Source organism: Staurois parvus, unplaced genomic scaffold (genome assembly GCF_062004578.1).
Source record: "Staurois parvus isolate SC_StPar_1 unplaced genomic scaffold, SC_StPar_1.0 ptg000355l, whole genome shotgun sequence".
Lineage (NCBI taxonomy): Eukaryota > Metazoa > Chordata > Amphibia > Anura > Ranidae > Staurois > Staurois parvus.
In genome coordinates, this window is record NW_028318151.1 from 858,630 (window position 1) to 877,010 (window position 18,381).

At 40.3% G+C, this 18,381-nt stretch overlaps 1 protein-coding gene across 2 annotated transcripts in view; it reads right to left on the reverse strand.

The window, feature by feature from the left end:
• Positions 1-18,381, reverse strand: part of MEGF10 (multiple EGF like domains 10) — a 200,294-nt gene that overhangs the window by 76,839 nt on the left and 105,074 nt on the right. For both annotated transcript variants that reach the window (XM_089684764.1, XM_089684765.1), the window contains exon 6: positions 910-1,156. In XM_089684764.1, the coding sequence (XP_089540890.1) occupies positions 910-1,156 (247 nt within the window). The remainder of the gene's footprint in view (positions 1-909; positions 1,157-18,381) is intronic.

The following is an 18,381-nucleotide window of genomic DNA, read 5'->3' on the forward strand; positions in this document are numbered from 1 at the left end:
TCGCAAACAGCTCCCCTCCCAAACCCCTCCCCTCATCTCAGCTGGTTTACATGGTGGGTCCCTTTGGTTTATATATCAAAGGGGACATGTAATACTTTATTAATTATCTTGTTATTTTATGCTCGTAAAACAATCACTCTAAGCTGAAAAAAAAACATCTCCCCCTGCCATAACCTACTGGAAACGACTGGTGAATTCTAATTTACCCCTTTATCAGACTACTTATTCTAATAGAGGATAAAGTTTTTAAAAGTTGGTCATGTTAGCTTGATATTGTCTCTACCGCTACTGTGGCGGACGATGCGGACAATTGATTAACAGGTAGTCACCCAGGTGCTTTGTTCTCTGTCTTGAGCTGGGTTCCCTCTTATCTGCTATGGTCCTGTTATTTCATCTACAAATGATTAGGCCTTGATTATCATGTGAGGTTGTCCCTCCCTCTGGTTTTTTTTTCTTGTTTTGGATTATTTTGTACCTTTAGTTCATTTTTATGTTTCAGTCTGTTGGGCTTTGACCCTGCCCCTGTGAGGGCATCTGTTGTTTGTACTGTGTATGTTTTCAGCAACTTAATATGTTTAAAATGAAAAAAAAAAATTCCAAAAAAAAGGTAAGAAGATGGGTAATCTAAATGCTTGGTCCGTAATTTAAGTATTTGGTTAAATAAAATTATGGTGTTTACTACTGTAAAGCTGATATTATTAAGTTGATCTTAAACCAATAAAACAAGGTCACAGCCTTTATTAATCCAATTTGGTGTGTTGGTGTCTTATTCTCTGCATGTTTTCTAGATTTGTCTGCCACCTATGGTCCCATTTTTATGCTGCTGTGCTATGATATCATCATCTGAAAACGTAGTCATGGTTGTTCATGAAGACATCATATAAGGACCTTCATTTAATTCATACTTACAATGCACCGGTGTATCCAGGAGGACATCGACACTCTCCAGTTACATGATCACAAGTTGCTCCATTTTGACATTGACACTTTTGTTGGCAGTCATTCCCATACATGCCTGGATCACAGAAAGCCTCGCAGCGCCAGCCCTTGAAGCCAGAAGCACAGTGACATGCTCCTGTAATGGGATTGCACCGTGCACCATTTTTACACTGACACCGACTGCTGCAGTGCGGACCCCAATGATCAACATCACAAGCTGTAAAATAATGATACAAATAGGAGCTGTTTATAACATGCTTACAGGAGGATAATGGATGACAGTCAAAAGCACTACTTGCACTCAGTAAGTGACTTGATCAATAACGTATCTTGGATTTGGATGAAAATGTGATGGCCTAGCAACAAAGCATGCAACTCCAAAAAATTGGAAGAATTGATTGCAGGAAATCTGGAGCTACTGACTAAGCAGGAGACAGTATTGGTTGTTGAAATATACCTGTCTTCGAAAGAGCAAGAGCAATCATTATTAATGATACTCAATAAAAGTCATTTATTAAAACTCGTTTAGAAAATGTAGTAGGCTTTCCCAAAGTAGCCAATCAGACGTCAGTTACTGGTTATCTGTGCTAATTAAACTAAATAGGACCACAAAACTGGTCTCTTGATTTATGGGGTTTTTTTTAATAACGGGGTTAGGTACAGTAATACATAAAAACCAGTTATATTTCATGTTAAGGAAATCTGATAAATGGAAGACTATTTTGATTGGCTGTTTTAGGTTATTTCACTTTGCAGATTTCCCTTTACCTGAAATAATCCCACACATTTTATAGAGTAGAATACAGAGTCTATAAAATGCATGTTGCAAGGAAAACTTTGGCATCGTAACTATGATTTGAATTGGGAAGTGAAGTCAAGTTTAATAAAAATGCAATAAATATAAACAGAATGATGAAATGTAATTTATTTTATATATGATGAGCTAGTTAGAGGAGAGAACAACAGTATAATTCACGTTTTATTTCTTTCAACAGGGTAGATGAGAGAATGGCACAAAGCATTACTTCAGTAGGGCATTGGCCCAAATATAATTTGGCGAAGCAGGTTTATACCAAGCTAATATAACACACACCACCCAATCAAGGAAAAAGTGACTTTCCTATTCTGGAATGCCAAATTGTTCCATGTTACTGTGACAAACTATGGGTTTTTACTTAAAATACCATATTCTTGGGGATGTTTAAAGTAGAACTAAAATCAATTTTCTTTTTTTTTAATAAAGGAGGGTTATAACCCCGTCATTTTGTTTTGCCATTTCCCTTCACTTCCTGTCCCAAAGCCAAATCAAGAAGTGAGAGGAAATCCCTCCAATGCGAGGGAATCCCTAGTTGTCATCAACGTCACCAGAACTAGATTTCCCCTCTATTACTGTTTTGGGGACAACCCCAAATTTGGGATTTTCTTCCACTTTTGATGATAATGGTAAACAAGATACATAGAGAGGGTGAATCTCCCTAATGGGGGCACAGACAACAATAAAAACTGACAGGTGTTCTAATCCCTCTCCACTCTATCCAAAACTAAAAAAAAAATTGCCTTTAGTTATATATTACCTAATGGCATCATTTTTGATTAAGCCTTTTCAGACTTTTAGCACACAATTTAGTTCAGGAGATCTCTTTTTGTTATTTCTATGAAACAAACTGGGTGCTTAAAGTGACTACAGTGTGCCTATCAAAGCTGGCTCCAGATGGGCTTATCAAAGTAATGCATTACAAAGAGCAATAAGTACCCTGAAAATATACGTTTTGTGTGGAAGTTCTCCTCAAAAAAAGCTGAATACTTTCTGGTATATGGGTGTGCCTAGGCACTCCTTTGCACACAGCCTCACAACTGTATATCTGCAGTGTGAGATGCCAGGCACTGCTGCTTCTCACTTTTAGTCTCAGGATATTTGGAGTAAGATTTGGTAATATTATTACCAAGGCTTTTTTCTCAGAAAATAGGTACAGGTACTCCCCCCTCCCTTGAGTCACCCCTTGTCTCTTCCCTGACAAACCTCTGAGCACCATCCCTTGACTCTGTCTCCTATCCACCTCCTAGTACTTCTCTTTTTAGAGAATACAGAGCCAAGTATCACTTTGTGGTGTTAAGTAATTTGTAAGGAAATGGTTAATGATAATAGACCCCCAGCGACAATAAATCCTTTCCAGAAACGATAGTTCCTCCCCCTGTGAACTAAATACACTCCAGCAACAATAGATCCTTTTCAGCAACAATAGTCCCTCCCACCAGGACCAAGATATACCCAGCAGCAATATATCCTTTTTAGCAACAATACTCTTTGCCTCATGAACAAATATACCTATGCAACAATAGATCCTTGCCAGCAACAATAGTCCCTCCCCCCAGTAACAAATTACATCCCCAGCAACAATAGACATGCCCCAGCAACAATAGATCCCCACCCCCCAAAGGCAACTATAGATTCCCAAGCACAAACCCATTGTGATTCTGTGCTGAGATGAAACCCTATAATAAAAGCAGCTATCACAGGTGAAAGATACAAAACCTCAAATATCATAATACAAAAAGTGCAGCACTAAAAAAATAATCACAAATAATGAAATAATGAAACTCCAACAAAGAAAGTCCATGCTCAAATAAATGTCCACAATAATAAATGTGTTTCCATCCATCGAAAAAGAGAAGAAAAGACCCACTTTTCCAATGAAGCTGAAGAGAGAGATTCTAGTGGCAATCACAAGTGAGTACGAGCCCTTACCAGAGCTGTTGGGCTATCAATCTAATAAAAAGACAAGCATGCTTTAGAGATCAACCCCAAACACGGGCGTGGCAGATGACGATACTCCAGTCACATGGTTCCACTCTCCAACAATTAAAGGATGCAAAATATACAAAGGCTAATAGTGCGTGTGTTCTATATGAATGTTTATTAAAAAAATATATTGCACTTAGAGTGTTGTAACAGTAGAACGTCAGCAAAAATCATCACAGGGTTGCAGCAATCCTGATGTAATGTACCAAAAGTTCCGGCTGATGGCCACTCAGTGTGGTGATGTCACGTCAGGCTCCACCCAACGTGCTTTGTCATATGTTTGACGTCGTCAGGGACCCCGCATTGATGTAGTAAGTAATGCAAAAGGACCCCCGACCAAGTATTGAGTGCATACTATACTATACATGGACATACTTTTCAATAAGCCAACATTTATGTATTAAAAAACTTGTTTTTATTGGTCTTATGTAATATTCAAATTTTTTGAGTTACTGAATTTTGGGTTTTCACTAGCTGTAAGCCACAATCATCAAAATTAAAAGAAAGAAATTCTTAAAATATATCACTCTGTGTGTAATAAATCTATATAATATATGTTTCACTTTTTGAATTGAATTACTGAAATAAATTAACTTTTTGATAATATTCTAATTTATTGAGATGCACCTGTATGTGGAAAATAGAGCTATACGTTTTTGTTACATAAATGTTACATACATGTAACTTTTTAATGGTGTACTCTTTTAATTGTAGGTATTTATTACAATCACAGAAACAAAGAAAACTATTTATACATTTTCTTTTGTGTACTGATAAAGATACTTTTACATCACTGAGCTCTAAGTAAATATGGTGGTTTTGCTTGAGGACACATTTTAGTTTTGGATGATGGGTGGATCAAAGTATTCTGTGTACACAATAACAGCAATGAAATGTCATACATGATCCAGGGAAATATAAGATTTATATTCCAAGTGTATAATAACTGAAGTATTGTGTTGCATGAAGATATCTAAATTATGGTAACTTAAAGTGGAGCTTCACTCTCTAAATCAACATTGATTATGTTTAATCCTCATGCTGCTTGCACTAGTAAATAAATAGGAAAGTACAGTATATTAAATTTACTCATTTTAAACTTTTTTTCTTTTACATTTCTTCAGCTACTCTCTGGTTTCCAGGCCTAGGCAAATAGGCAAATGTTGTTATACATCCCATGAGTCTTCAGGACAGGAGGAGGGATTTTCTTCGCTAAGCACACCTTCCTTCCAACATGCCTGAGCTAAGGGCAGGATTGCAGGAAGTAAAAGCTACATGAATCACCTGCCCTTAAGACTCCATGTACACTGGACACTTCTAGATGATGGAAACTGACTGCTGGAAAACGTAGGTTAAAAACATCTGTTTAGCCGTGTTTGCATACCATGTTTATGAGCTTTTGCATTTAGAAGCGTTTTTTAAAGATAACCTCAGGAGACCTTCCAAAATGCCCAGAATGCACTGAAAAACAGTAAAAAATTAACTATTTCAGACATTTTGAGAGAAATAGAGAACAGAAGCAGAGAGAGCAGTATTTGTTGAGATTAGCTGTCTTTTTTTTTGTGGTGTTTGGATGTGTTCCAGCGCCTTTCTGTGCAGAAATTATTGCAGCAGTGTCTAACATATTTTATTTGATGCAAAACCTCAAAGTATGGTGTCCATTTGAGTACCGGGAAAATGCTTTGCATGCATTTTTCATGATCAAAAAAGACTCTGGACAGCATCTGGAAATGGAAGAGTTAAAAAAATTTCCAAATTTACACGCGTTTATAAGCGTTTGAAACGCTGATAAAATCTACTCCTGAACGCAAGTTTGGTGCGTTCAAAAAAACAACTGTAAACTCAACTGCCTATAAAGGACTGTAAATGACATAGTGTACAAGGACACATAGGAAAACATTAGGAAGAGTTCAGGGGCTGCTGAAAAAAACGCTGAAAAGCTCCTAAACGTGAGTTTATCAGCTGCAGTGTACATGGAGCCTAAAGCATAGAAATCACAAACCACTTGGGCGCTGGTAACCATAATAAGGCAATGTAGCTTGTTGAGGCTAGGACCACAGCTGCTCTATTAACCATAGGAGAAGCGTAAAAGAAACAATGACTGATAATGAGCACTATTGGTGTAAATCCAGAATCAGATGTAATCATGACGGTAGAACAAAACAAAATGGCACTAAGAGTATCAATGTTGTCCAAGATAAAAAGAAATTTTAGTAGTATAACCCATATGTCATAATGTTGGCAATAAAATTGGCTTCCTGCTGGAGATACAGGATGTGCCGAACCAGGGTACAGGAGGTGGTGATGGAGAAATCCTGTGGACTGCTTTACATGGCGTGTGGGTCACCAGCTGTGAGATGGTGGTAACACTCAATGTGACGGAATGCAGCCTCTGAGCCTCGCGCACCGGAAGTCATGACGTTGGAGCGCAGAAGCCGGCAGAAGATTGCTGATCATCAGACAGAGAAGCCAAGATGGATGGGGCTGGACACAACAAATTGTGGTTGCTATGATGATGTGTTTCGCACAGAATCGTGCTTTGACCTCCTGTACTCTGGCACATTCTGTATCTCCAGCAGTAAGCTAATTTTAGCCAACAATATGACATATGGGCTATACCACTTACTTTGTCTTTGATCCACATTCATTACAGAACTTTGGTTCATGTTTTTATTAACTCTCAAGTGGATAATAAAATCCTTTTGATCTTGGACAACATTGATACTATTAGTGCCATTTTGTTTTTTTCTACCTGTCATGATTACATCTGATTCTGGCTTTTCACCAATAGCGCTCATTATCAGTCATTTCCTTTAAAGCATGGAGACATCGATGGATGGGTGAGTTTGCTTTGAATGTTAAAAATTAATTAAACAGCATTTATGGTTTGTTGTGCTCAGACACAGTGTAGATCAGCATTAGGAATCCATTGTCCTTCAAACGCACCCCTGTGAGATAGGTAATTTATCAAACAGTAGCCAGGTAATTCTGACTTGGCTATATCTGTGCAGAGTCAAATCTGTAAAATGTCCAGCTTCCAGACTTGGGCTGAGATACAGCAAACTTGTTACCCGCTAACATCATGAGGATATTGAGCAACAGATGACTTTGTTCCTTAAGCCAGATAGGTGGGTGGGAAGCAGATAATTACAGAAACACAAGTTGCCTCTGGCTACCGAGATGATACATCCTTGCATTAAATATTAAATCTACAAATATCACTGCTAAAAAAAGGAAATAAGTCAAATATAACTCTGCATGAACAACACTTAGCATCCAGCAGAAACCCCACTCTTCCCTGCCACTATGTCTCATTTCTCTCAATGGCATTTATTATTGCAAGATTTAAAGCCTAACTCCAACCATTTTGTTAGCAATGGATAGTGGAGGGAAAAATTAAATCTACTACCAAGGGTTTTCTTTCTATTTATGAGCCTCACTTTTTGTGACATTAAGACAAGAAATTGGGGGTGCAACTGTCACAGAAAGGAAGACACTGGCTCCAATAAAATCATTGTCAGCATTTTAAGAGCTCTTAACTCCAGGCCGCTGCAGTACCACAAAATTAGGTCATGTATGTTTAATTCGATGGTGCACTCCAGTCCTATCCATTGTGAATAGCACCGTATACACCTCCAAAAATGCACGTGCTGCTACATAATACATCAGGGGTGCTCAACCTGTGGCCCTCAGAGCCCTCTGATGTGGCCCTCCACCTCAAACTGAATTCAGGGGTTTTGGTGTGCTTTCAGAAAGTGCACCACACCTGCAAGATATAATAGAAGTCTATGGCAAAGAGCAGACAACCTGCAGGAAAACCGCAGGTGCACTACGCAGCACCCACAGAGCATCAGTGTGAAAGCAGCCTTATAGGGGCTCAGGACAGTAAGGACAAGTTTACATTGGAGGTTTGGAGGCAGTAAAACCCCATAGTCGAGACGTGTTTTTACCACACCCCCAACCAGGGGCGGACTGACCATTTGGAAACTCGGGCACTGCCCGAGGGCCTGAGGTCAGTAGGGGGCCCCGTGAGATGCCCCTGGTAACTTTTTCATAGGCTTTTTTGAGTTTGGGCAAGGACACAGGGGCCCCATGATCCCCTATTGCCCGGGGGCCCCATGAGTTGTCAGTCCGCCCCTGCCCCCAACCACTGAGGTAGCATCAGGGGTCACAATGGCAACTCTGACCCACGCTTCAGGGGGCCCTTGAAGCCTCCCTGTCACATTCTGTTTTCACTTGGACAGTAGGAGCAGTGGGGGTGGCTTATACAGGAATCAATCCTCTCCATTTTCCTCTTTCAACCCCTAAAAGCTTCTCCTCCTCTCCCTCCTGCCAGCATTTAGTGGCTGCAGGAGGAAAATGTTCACTATGCTATTCAAAATAAAAAAAATAGAAATTCAGAACTATTTCATTTCATTGTGGCCTGCGGTTGGTTATAAATTCACTTAAGTGGGCCTCGCTCTTCAAAAGCTTGAGCACCCATGTACTACATACATGTGTCCTGTGTGTTTTGCGCTGTGAAAAATTGTACATGGCTTTTATTTTTTTGTGCATAGAGGTCCAATCTGAAATACGCAGCAATGCACAAAAATACATGTGCTGTAGCACACTGCATTGTGGTATGAATATGCCGTAACCATTGATCCCTTTATTAAGAATATGCATTTGGGGTTTTTTTCTGTATTCCTGTTGGAAATATTTGATATACTTTTCTGGGAAAACGTTCCCATAGGGACATGGACAAAAATAAAAACCGGCAAGAAGTTCTAATTCTCCCTAATTCTATCTACAACTAAATAAAACAGTGATAGTTTGTTGGTCATCCCATTCCAGAACCATAGGCATTATCATGGAGTTGCTCCTCTCCCTCCTTTCCTTTGTGACTATAACAGCCTCCACTCCTCTGGGAAGGCATTACACAAGATTTTAGAGTGTGTCTGAGGGAATTTCAGCCAAAATAGCATTTGTGTTGTTAGGTATTGATGTTGCACCAGAAGACCTGACCAATAGTGGTTCCAGTTCATCACAATGGTGTTCAGTAGAGTTGAGGTCAGAGCTCTGTGCAGCCCAATTAAAGTATAACTAAAAGCAAAGCTTTTTTTAAACTTTTGGATAGAGTAGATGTGGATTAGAACACTTGTCAGTTTTTATTGCCCCCGTTAAGGAGATTCACCCTCTGTTTACCATTATCATCAAAAGTGAAAGTAAAAGAAACCCCAAATTTTGGGTAGTCCCCAGCAAAATAATAAAGGGGAAATTTTCCAAAGGGGAAGCTAGTTATGGTGACCTGTGGGTCCACAAGGATTTCCTTTAATTTGCAGAGATTTTCCCACATCCTCTTTTGGCTATGGGACAGGAAGTGAAGGTAAATCTCCCCAATGGGACACAGATATCCAAAATTAAAAAAAAACAACAACTTTTGTCTATAGGTATACTTTAAAGCAGGGGTAGGCAACCTTAAAGAGGTGGAGATCTACCTGAACAACAAGTCAAAGATTACTGGGCACAGTGTCACCTCCTCACACTTGATTTAAACCTGTAATTGCCATTCTACCGTGTCGCAATTGTGTGCATTGCATGGCAATCATAGGTTTAATTCAGGTGGTAAGGAGGCAACCAATCACCTCCTTACCACTAGTCCAACACACTCAGATTGCTTTTCAGAGGAGCAGCAGTGCCTGTTATACTTGTGAATGCCCTCAGGTAAACTGCAGCACATCAGTGTTAAAGCAGCTCTACACTAATATGCCCACTGTACTGCTTCACACTGACCTGAAGATCTATTCTTTCCTGCAGCTGGCACCACTCTGGAGACCACTAGCTGGGATAAGAGGTGGAGTGCAGTTGGTGTCACTCCGCATAGGATAGGTGGAAGCACTACAGAGGAGGCATCGGCTTATGCGGCTCTTACTCCCTACTACAGCTCCAACTTTACAAATAGTCCTTCTGTTTGATGCCCTGGGATGGCGAGTCAGCAAGCACAGACTGTAATCTAACAGTCACCTGGCCGCAATCTACCGGTAGATCTTGATCTATGGGTTTCTGACCCCCGCTTTAAATTGTTACTAAACCCAGGACCATTTATTCACTATACCTGGTCTCATACAGTACACAGAACATGGAAATGCAATTATTTTAGTAAATATAAACTGCTAATCATCAGCAGTATATAGCAGTCTTGTGACTTCTATCAGTGTCCAGCTGAAGACTGGTTAATCCTGTAGGAGGAGTTTTCACTCTGTTCTGACTGTCCTATGAGGCTGCAGAACCCTTGACCCTGATTGTCCATGTGCTTATCAAATGCACCATCCCAACCCCCCCCCCCAAAAAAAAACCCTTTCTAGCCATACACACTAAACTGAGCATGTGCAGAGTAACTCCTAGAGCTATGTACTATCAACAGATGGATTGGAGACAGTATAAGAAGGGGAGGATTACAATGCAGAGGATTAACCCCTTAGGTTCCAGAGTGAGTATAACAAGCATGCTTTACTGCATCTACAGACTGATTTTACTGTTGTGGGTGTAGTAACACTTTGAGTTACTCCACACCAAACTCACACTTATAGACCTGAACTTAATATTTTGAAGGGCTGTCAACATACTTTTGGCCATATTGAGTAGGTGGTTATTGGCTGATTTGAGTAACATTTTTTTATTCCTTTGCACTATATTGTTAGTAAAAGATGCTCAAATTACTAACCACCGTTGCCAAAACCCCACGTTGTTAGGGTATTACTGGTTGCTGCTGTTACAAATTATTATATTTTCTTTCCAAACTAATTGATACTGTTTCTTTAATAATACATTTTTTTAAATTAAATTGACAGTTTGATATATTTTGTTACTTAGATATTAGTGTTGTGTATAAAAAGGCACAACATTTGTGTGAAGAATGTTTTTGGTACAGCAATCTGTAATCTACTAATTACGTACGCATTTTTCTAGTGATAGTTCTAATTATTTATTCAATGAATAGATGTTAGCAGTCAGCAGTAAAAGCAAAGCTCATTCATCCCACAAGGCTTAGACAAAACGTTGATGATGACAGGCTCTCCAACAAAACGATTCCAGAATTGATTATAGAGAGAAGTTAATTTAGTCTTTAGGCAAAGTCTATTTTGTGCAACATGGGGAAATCAGGCTATTTATTGGACTTTATGCACGGTTGTTTTTAAGGCAGATAAACATTCTTGTAGGGCTTAGTTGCAAAGACTAAAAAAAAAACAAACTATGACTTTACTTCTCTGTAATTCTCGTCATATGTCCGAGTCTCAGAGAAAGAGCAAAACAGTGACAGAATGAGACACAGGAAATATCTCTGACCAGCCCAGTCTGAGCAATTGAGAATGACCTCCAGGCAACAAGTCCAGCTGCTCCAAATAAAATATCAACACCAGCGATGCCCAAGAGATGATTCAGTGGCGGCTGAGCACTAGGAGTGTAAGCTGCTATGTAGGTGTGGTACTGGCATCATACACAGTATGCATCCACTGCTTTAAGGTCTCCACATTACTTTCACCTGACACCATGGTTCAAGAGCAATTAGGAGAGGGTTACAGATAACTAAAGCAGTCCATACACGGGTCGAATTCCAAACGATTTTTTGATCGAAAACATCGTTCATTCTGTAATCCGATGGTGCCACCAATGATTTCGAAAATCTGACGTTTTTCATGAATTTTCCAACATGCCCGATAAACGAAATGGGGAGGAACCATGAAAATCGGCCGGTGCCATTGCCCCACTAACAGAGCAAAAATCAGCTGATTATTCTTAGGTCTGATTTTCGCACAAAAAATCGTCAGGAAATTGACCCATGTATGGCCGGCCTAACTTTGTGGGGCTGATTGCAGTAGGAAATGTTCACTTGGCAAAGTGAACATGATGAAGCTGTGTTCACTAGGAACACCCAGTCATGCGCAAGATCAATAAAAAAAATTAAAGGAAAAATTTTTACATAACCACTTCGGCTCAAAAGCTGTTTTTTTTTATTTTTTGCGCACATGTAATAAGTATTTTGGTCTTAAATTATCTAAAACGTCTAGAACAGGCATGTCCAAAGTCCGGCCCGCGGGCCATTTACGGCTCGAGGGTCGGTTTAATACGGCCCTCCATGTCAGTGTGTCTTATGGAGCGAATATGGAGCGGCCGGTCCGGTATTTCCACCGCGGCCATGTCAGAATACCGGGCCGGCCGCTCAGCTCTGCAGCGGGACCTTACCTGTTCCTCTATCCAGCGGCGCGCTGTCTTCCCGGCTTCTGTAGTGTGGGCGCTGGGCATGACAGCCGGGTGCCAAGTGCGCATGCGCAAGAAGCGGTGCTTTTTGTGAATGGTAAGGCGGTACCTGGGACACATGACAGATCCCAGAAGCCGCCGGACCAATCACAAAGCGCAAGTGCTTCTCGCTCATGCGCACTGGGCACGCGGCTGTCATGCCGAGCGCCATTACAGAAGCCGGGAAGACAGCGCGCGGCTGGATCGAGGAACAGGTAAGATCAAAGAACAACTGCGGAAGTAAGAGCGGGTACCTGTCAAATTCAGGTACCCGCTCCCCACCTCCCCAAAGGTCAGCAGTCATCTGTACTGTCCGCAGTCTCTGGTCATCCCTGTGCTGTCCGCAGTCTCTGGTCATCCCTGTGCTGTCCGCAGTCTCTGGTCATCCCTGTGTTGTCCGCAGTCTCTGGTCATCCCTGTGCTGTCCGCAGTCTCTGGTCATCCCTGTGCTGTCTGCAGTCTCTGGTCATCTCCTGTACTGTGTCTGCAGTCCATTAGTTCAGAATTTTTTTTTCCTGTTTTCTGCCTCTAAAACCTAGGTGCGTCTTATGGTCAGGTGCGTCTTATACGGCGAAAAATACGGTAACTTGGCATAAAATAATTTATTTGCATTTAATTGTAATGGTTCAAAGAATGTTTGGAAAAATGTTCGGCCCTCCACTATGTTCACTTCATCCAATCTGGCCCTCTTTGAAAAAAGTTTGGACACCCCTGGTCTAGAACATAATATATTTTCTGAAAGCAGAGACCTTGTAGAATAAAATATTAGTTGCAATTTTTAATGTACTATGTTTGCGCAACTGTTTATCAAACTTATATTTTCAGGAAAAAATATCATAAAATGCATTTTAGTGTAAACACACATATAATAACACATTTTCTGGTTAAAATATAAAGGACTGAGTTGCATTGAGTAAATAGATACCAAACATGTCAACTCTTGCATGCACCTGTGATATTGTGAAAAACTATGGTACCCAAAAATCTCACCCAAAAAAGGCAACAATTTAAAAGCCTTTACTGCTCATCAGTTTAGAGTCAACCATGAGCTATGGTGCTAAAATTATTGCTCTCACTCCAACGTTCGTGTCAATTCCTCACGAGTGGTGCAATCGTGGTTTACATATATGTGCGCCCCTTGAACATGTGTTTGCATTTGTGGGTGTGTCCAGGGCAACATGGGTTAATTTTTCTTTTAATATATTTTCTTTTATTTAATGTGATAGCACTCAGCAGGAGCACTCTCCATGGAGACTTTGGGGGTCTATTAAACCCCTGTGTTGCCCCTGAACTCGAAAGAAATTAAGGAAGCACAGATCTGCTCTTTTAGTTGCTTCCCTGGCTGTATCAGCTCTTAAATCGGAAGCAACTAAATCATTGTCGCTTCCGGCTTCGTTCACTGCAGAGAAGATGAAGGAACAAATGTTCCTTGGTCTCCTACTGCTCGCCATCCTGAAGCCCTCCAATGTGGTCCCTGGAAAGAGTGGGAGAGCCAAGTAACCACAGATGGGAGTGGGGGTGGTAGACTGCACCACCTGCATGGTAAAATGATTGGCCAGCTATTTAGCTGTCTGTATCACTTTTACACGAGAAAACAAGCACAAATGTGAGCTTGTGCTTAACCCCTCACCCTTTGACTGTACTGTGAAAGTCCAAAGAGCTGAAGAAGTCAATGATGATAATTATGCATGACTGGAGGATTATAGCGGGACTCCAGAAAGGAACTTTTCTGCAAACTTACCTTAGCCCAGCTTGGCTTGATGTAAGTACCCATGTTTGATATCTGGAAGGCCACTGGGCATGCTATAAATAATTTTTAGAATTCCATGCTACCTACAGTGATGGCCATGATTTTCTGGGTGGTGCTCCAGCATCTTCTCCTCTGCACACTGACCACAACGGGTTGCTTGCTTGGCATTGCTGCCATTTAGAGGACACCTTGTATTGTTTTTAAAATGAATACGAGGTGTTCTTAAATGAATGAGGCAGTGATTGTGATCTCACCTGCCCCTCCTCTCCACCTTGTTTAGTCAGAGAATGCCTTGTATTCACTGAAAAAAAAAGATGTTCTCTCAATGGCAGCAATGCTGTGAGTGAAACCCTGTATTCAGTAAGCAGTGGGGAAGCCAATGGAGTAGCAACCATAAGATAGCAGCTATCACTGTATACAGCGAAGATCACTACAGTGACTTTCAGAATGCACATTGGCCCTCTAGATATATGGATATTTACTTTGAGACAAGCTGGACCAATAAAGGTTTGCAGAAACATTATTTCTTTCCAAGATCATAATCTGGGTCATATAAGAATTGCAATTTCTGCCTCTTGAAGGAAGAACACTTTTACCCTTTGCTTAATGAAGCAGTGCAGCCAACACAACTACAACAAAGGGATAGGTCTTATGCTGACCATACATTGATCTATTTTTTGATCAGCTAGCCGGCTGATAAAAAAAAAAACTGATTCCCCCATCCAAACTAGTCAGGTCGATGGGGAATTCTCCGCACTGTGCTATTGTTTTCTGACAGTGAGGACTCCTCTGCTGTCAGAATACACTGGTCAGCGCTGTAGCCAATCGGCACTAACTCAATAAAAGTTTTCCATCAGTCTCATTCAAGAGAAGTTGATCGTTAGAACAACTTCTGTTGAGCAGGAACAGACATACTGTGAATGGATTCAAATTTGGCCAGTCCCTGCTGACCTGGCCAAATTTTGATCCATCTATGTCCAGTTTTAGAGGGAACTGTAGGGTTGATTTACTAAAACTGAAGAGTACAAAATCTGGTGCATTCTGCATAGAAACCAATCAGCTTTCAGGGTTTTGTTGTCAAAGCTTAATTGAACAAGCTGAAGTTAGAAGCTGATTGGCTAACATACACAACTGCACAAGATTTTGCACTCTCCAGTTTTCGTAAATCAACCCCAGTGTGTCTTAGTATGAATGTGACTCCAGAAAAGTTTTGAGATGTTAGGGGACTGCAGGGGCTTCTGAAGTCAAAAGGCAGTGCTGACATAAATGTAATCTTGCAAGAAACAGAACACAGCAATAAACGTTTGTAAGAAAAAGTATAAATTAGAAGCACTTTCATACATAAGGTTACATACACTCGCTGGCCACTTTATTAGGCACACCTGTTCAATTGCTTGGTAACACAAATTGCCAATCAGCCAGTCACATGGCAGCAACTCAATGCATTTAGGCATCTAGAAGTGGTGAAGACAACTTGCTGAAGTTCAAACCGAGCATCAGAATAAGGAAGAAAGGAGATTTAAGGGACTTTGAACGTGGCATGGTTGTTGGCACCAGACGGGCTGGTCTGAGTATTTAAAAAACTGGAATTTTAACGTACAACCATCTCTAGGGTTTACAGTGAATGTTCCAAAAAAGAGAAAATATCCAGTGAACGGCAGTTGTGGTGGCCGAAAATGCCTTGTTGATGTCAGGGGAGAATGGGCAGACTGGTTGCTGCGACAATCAGATGGTAGGGTCAGAATTTGGTGTAAACAACATGAAAGCAATGGATCCATCCTACCTTGTATCAACAGTTCAGGCTGGTGGTAGTGGTGTAATGGTGTGGGGGATATTTTCTTGGCGCTAGCAAGGTGTACCTAATAAAGTGTCCGGAGAGTGTATTATTAGGCAATTGTATATACTAATATTAACAGAGTTTTAACAACCAAGACCCACATGACATCACTCACTGAAAGACCTCTAATGGCTTCTGTGCTGAAGAACAATGTAGGAAAATCTCATTTTCAGAAATAAGTCTAATATATGCAATATGTAGTGACTACAAAGTAACACAAGAAGCACAGCTGTTTATCTCAATTCTCAAATGAAGATGTATTTGGGTTTCATGCCGTCAGATGGAATTCAAGCTCAACTGAGACCATAAGGTCTGCTTTGTAACGTCAAGGTCAAACATTTAACCAACTGTCTCTGCCCAGGCGACTTGTAACCCCACTTTCTAGCTAAACACTCCATTAAGGTATGGTAATTTATCCTCTTGGTGAGCTTATATCCCCATAAGGCACCTCCTATTGCCTGATTACCACCCAGCACTGCCTAGTCTTATTTCACATGGTTTTATTTCTAACATTTCTTGATATATTTTCTTTGGCAGTGTGGAAAACCTTGGAAACTACTCTTAAGTTATGATCTCTTAAGGAATATAAATGTAATTTGCACATTTCCACTTATGCTTTTCTGCGAGGGCAACTCTTCCAAATTTCCAGCTCGAATTGTCCAAGTTCCTCCCTGCTTTGAAAATACTGTGCTACACAAAACTATCAGCACGATTTCTCTTTCAACCTTTATATACAAGGAAGTTTGGTAATGCAAAACCACGTCTTATTGATTTGTACTTCAGATACATATTTTCATGCCTACTTATGCTATATTGTATATGGAAAAACCAACAAGGACTTTGTGAAGAGAAAACTCTAGGGAATCTCTCAGGATAAGATTTTCTTAATATTTGAAATCTGCAGATTAAGTCCTGAGTCTGTACTGCTCTAGCACATTGAAAAAAATCTATATTTGTACATAGTTGTGCTGTTTTGCAATGATTTTTATATTGGTTATAGTTTAAAGTGATATTAAAGACTCAGGATTTAAAAGAGTTCCAAAACCTCATGGGTTTAGGGACATTATTACCCTCAAATTTACAGTGCATTACATCTAGAACCCATTGAGATTATACGTAAATAAGTGTAGGCAAAATGTAACTAGACAAGCCAGATAAATAGCCTCTCAACTCAAGCCAAAATATAGCATCTACTGATGGGTGCATGCAGATCCCCAGACATTTCTTGGGACAATTTATTATAATCCTGGTATGGTTTGGTGAATACATTACCATGCAAGTCACAAGTAATGTGCTCCCTAGAACCTCAAACACAAATATTTTTGTCTTTAAGGAGTTCCTTCTAAAGCTATACCATCATCACTCCAATGAATCCATCACTAGAAAAATTCTCAGTAACTTGCTCCAGTGCACTGCCATATTCCTGCTTAAATATTGCCAAACCACTACCACTGACTAACTGCTCTCCTCACAAAACCATTCCTGCTTTCCACGGTCTATTGCAAGCAGGGTCCAAATACAATGTTTTAAGAAAAAAAAAGTTGTTTAACACTTTGGTATTATTATTAATATTCATGATGGTTATGTTGCTGGTGATATTGGTGTACTCTAAAAAAGGATCTACAGAAGTGTTCCATTTTTGTCTTGAGCTTCTTCGTTGTTGTCTTCCCTGACGTTCAAGGTAAAGATGCTGATGTGTGAATTCCATAATCATGCTACCTATCAAATGATTCTCCATTTTTATTTTTCGGCATCAGCCATAAAACATAAAAAACATGTTTTCTTTATCATGGTGGAGTTCTCTGCCCATCTTATGTCCCTCGTGGCACTGCCTATTTTATCACTAGCTTCTCATATACCCAACGTTCGCAGTACAAGACCCCAGAAAGAGAAATTCACTGGTCAAAATTGATATTAAAACCTACAGATGCATTCAAGGAGAGGAGAACAGCTTACCTGGTGAGCAGTTCAGTGTTTTCTTCCAGAAATGTCTATATTGTACCAGTCCACCCCACTCCATTTTTGTCCACACTCTATTGATTCAGGAACAACCTCCTTGCTACTTCACACTTTTAGAAAGCCTGATGTAAAGATATTACCGTTAAGAAAGTCACAGTATCCAGTCACATTCAAACCTGTCTTTGAATGTGATAGAAAGAAAGATAGTTAAGCTGGCCATACACTGATCGAAATTTGAAAGGTTTAACAGGGACCGGCTGCATTTCGATCAGTATGTGGCAGTCCCCACTTGACAAAAGTCAAATGTTTGATTTATTTCTGTCAAAGGGAAATTTAGGAAGATTTTTTTTGATCAGAGGCTGCAGCCAATAAGCTGCAGCTGGGGATCAGTGTATTCTTACAGTGATGCATGTCTCCCAGAGGGGGGATTCCTCAACCCAACTCATTTGTGTGGATGGATCTGCTTTTCTTTTTTTTTTCAACTAAAGCTGGCTATAGATAGATTGTTTTTTTACCCCATCAGCCAGTTGGGCTATAAAAAAAAACAAATGGATTCCCCCATCCACACAATCGAGGTAGATGGAGGAATCCTCCCCACTGCACTATTGTATTCTGGTACTCCTCTGCTGTCAGAATAAACTTATCAATGCTGCTGATGGTATGAAAATTTTCCAGTATGCCCACTTGAGAGAAGCCAGTCTTTAGATTGACTTCTCTCTAACGGAAATGGCCATAGATGCATCGAAATTCGGCTGTCTCTGCTGAACTAGTTGGATTTCAATCCATCTTTACAGTGTATGGCCAGCTTTAAACCGCACA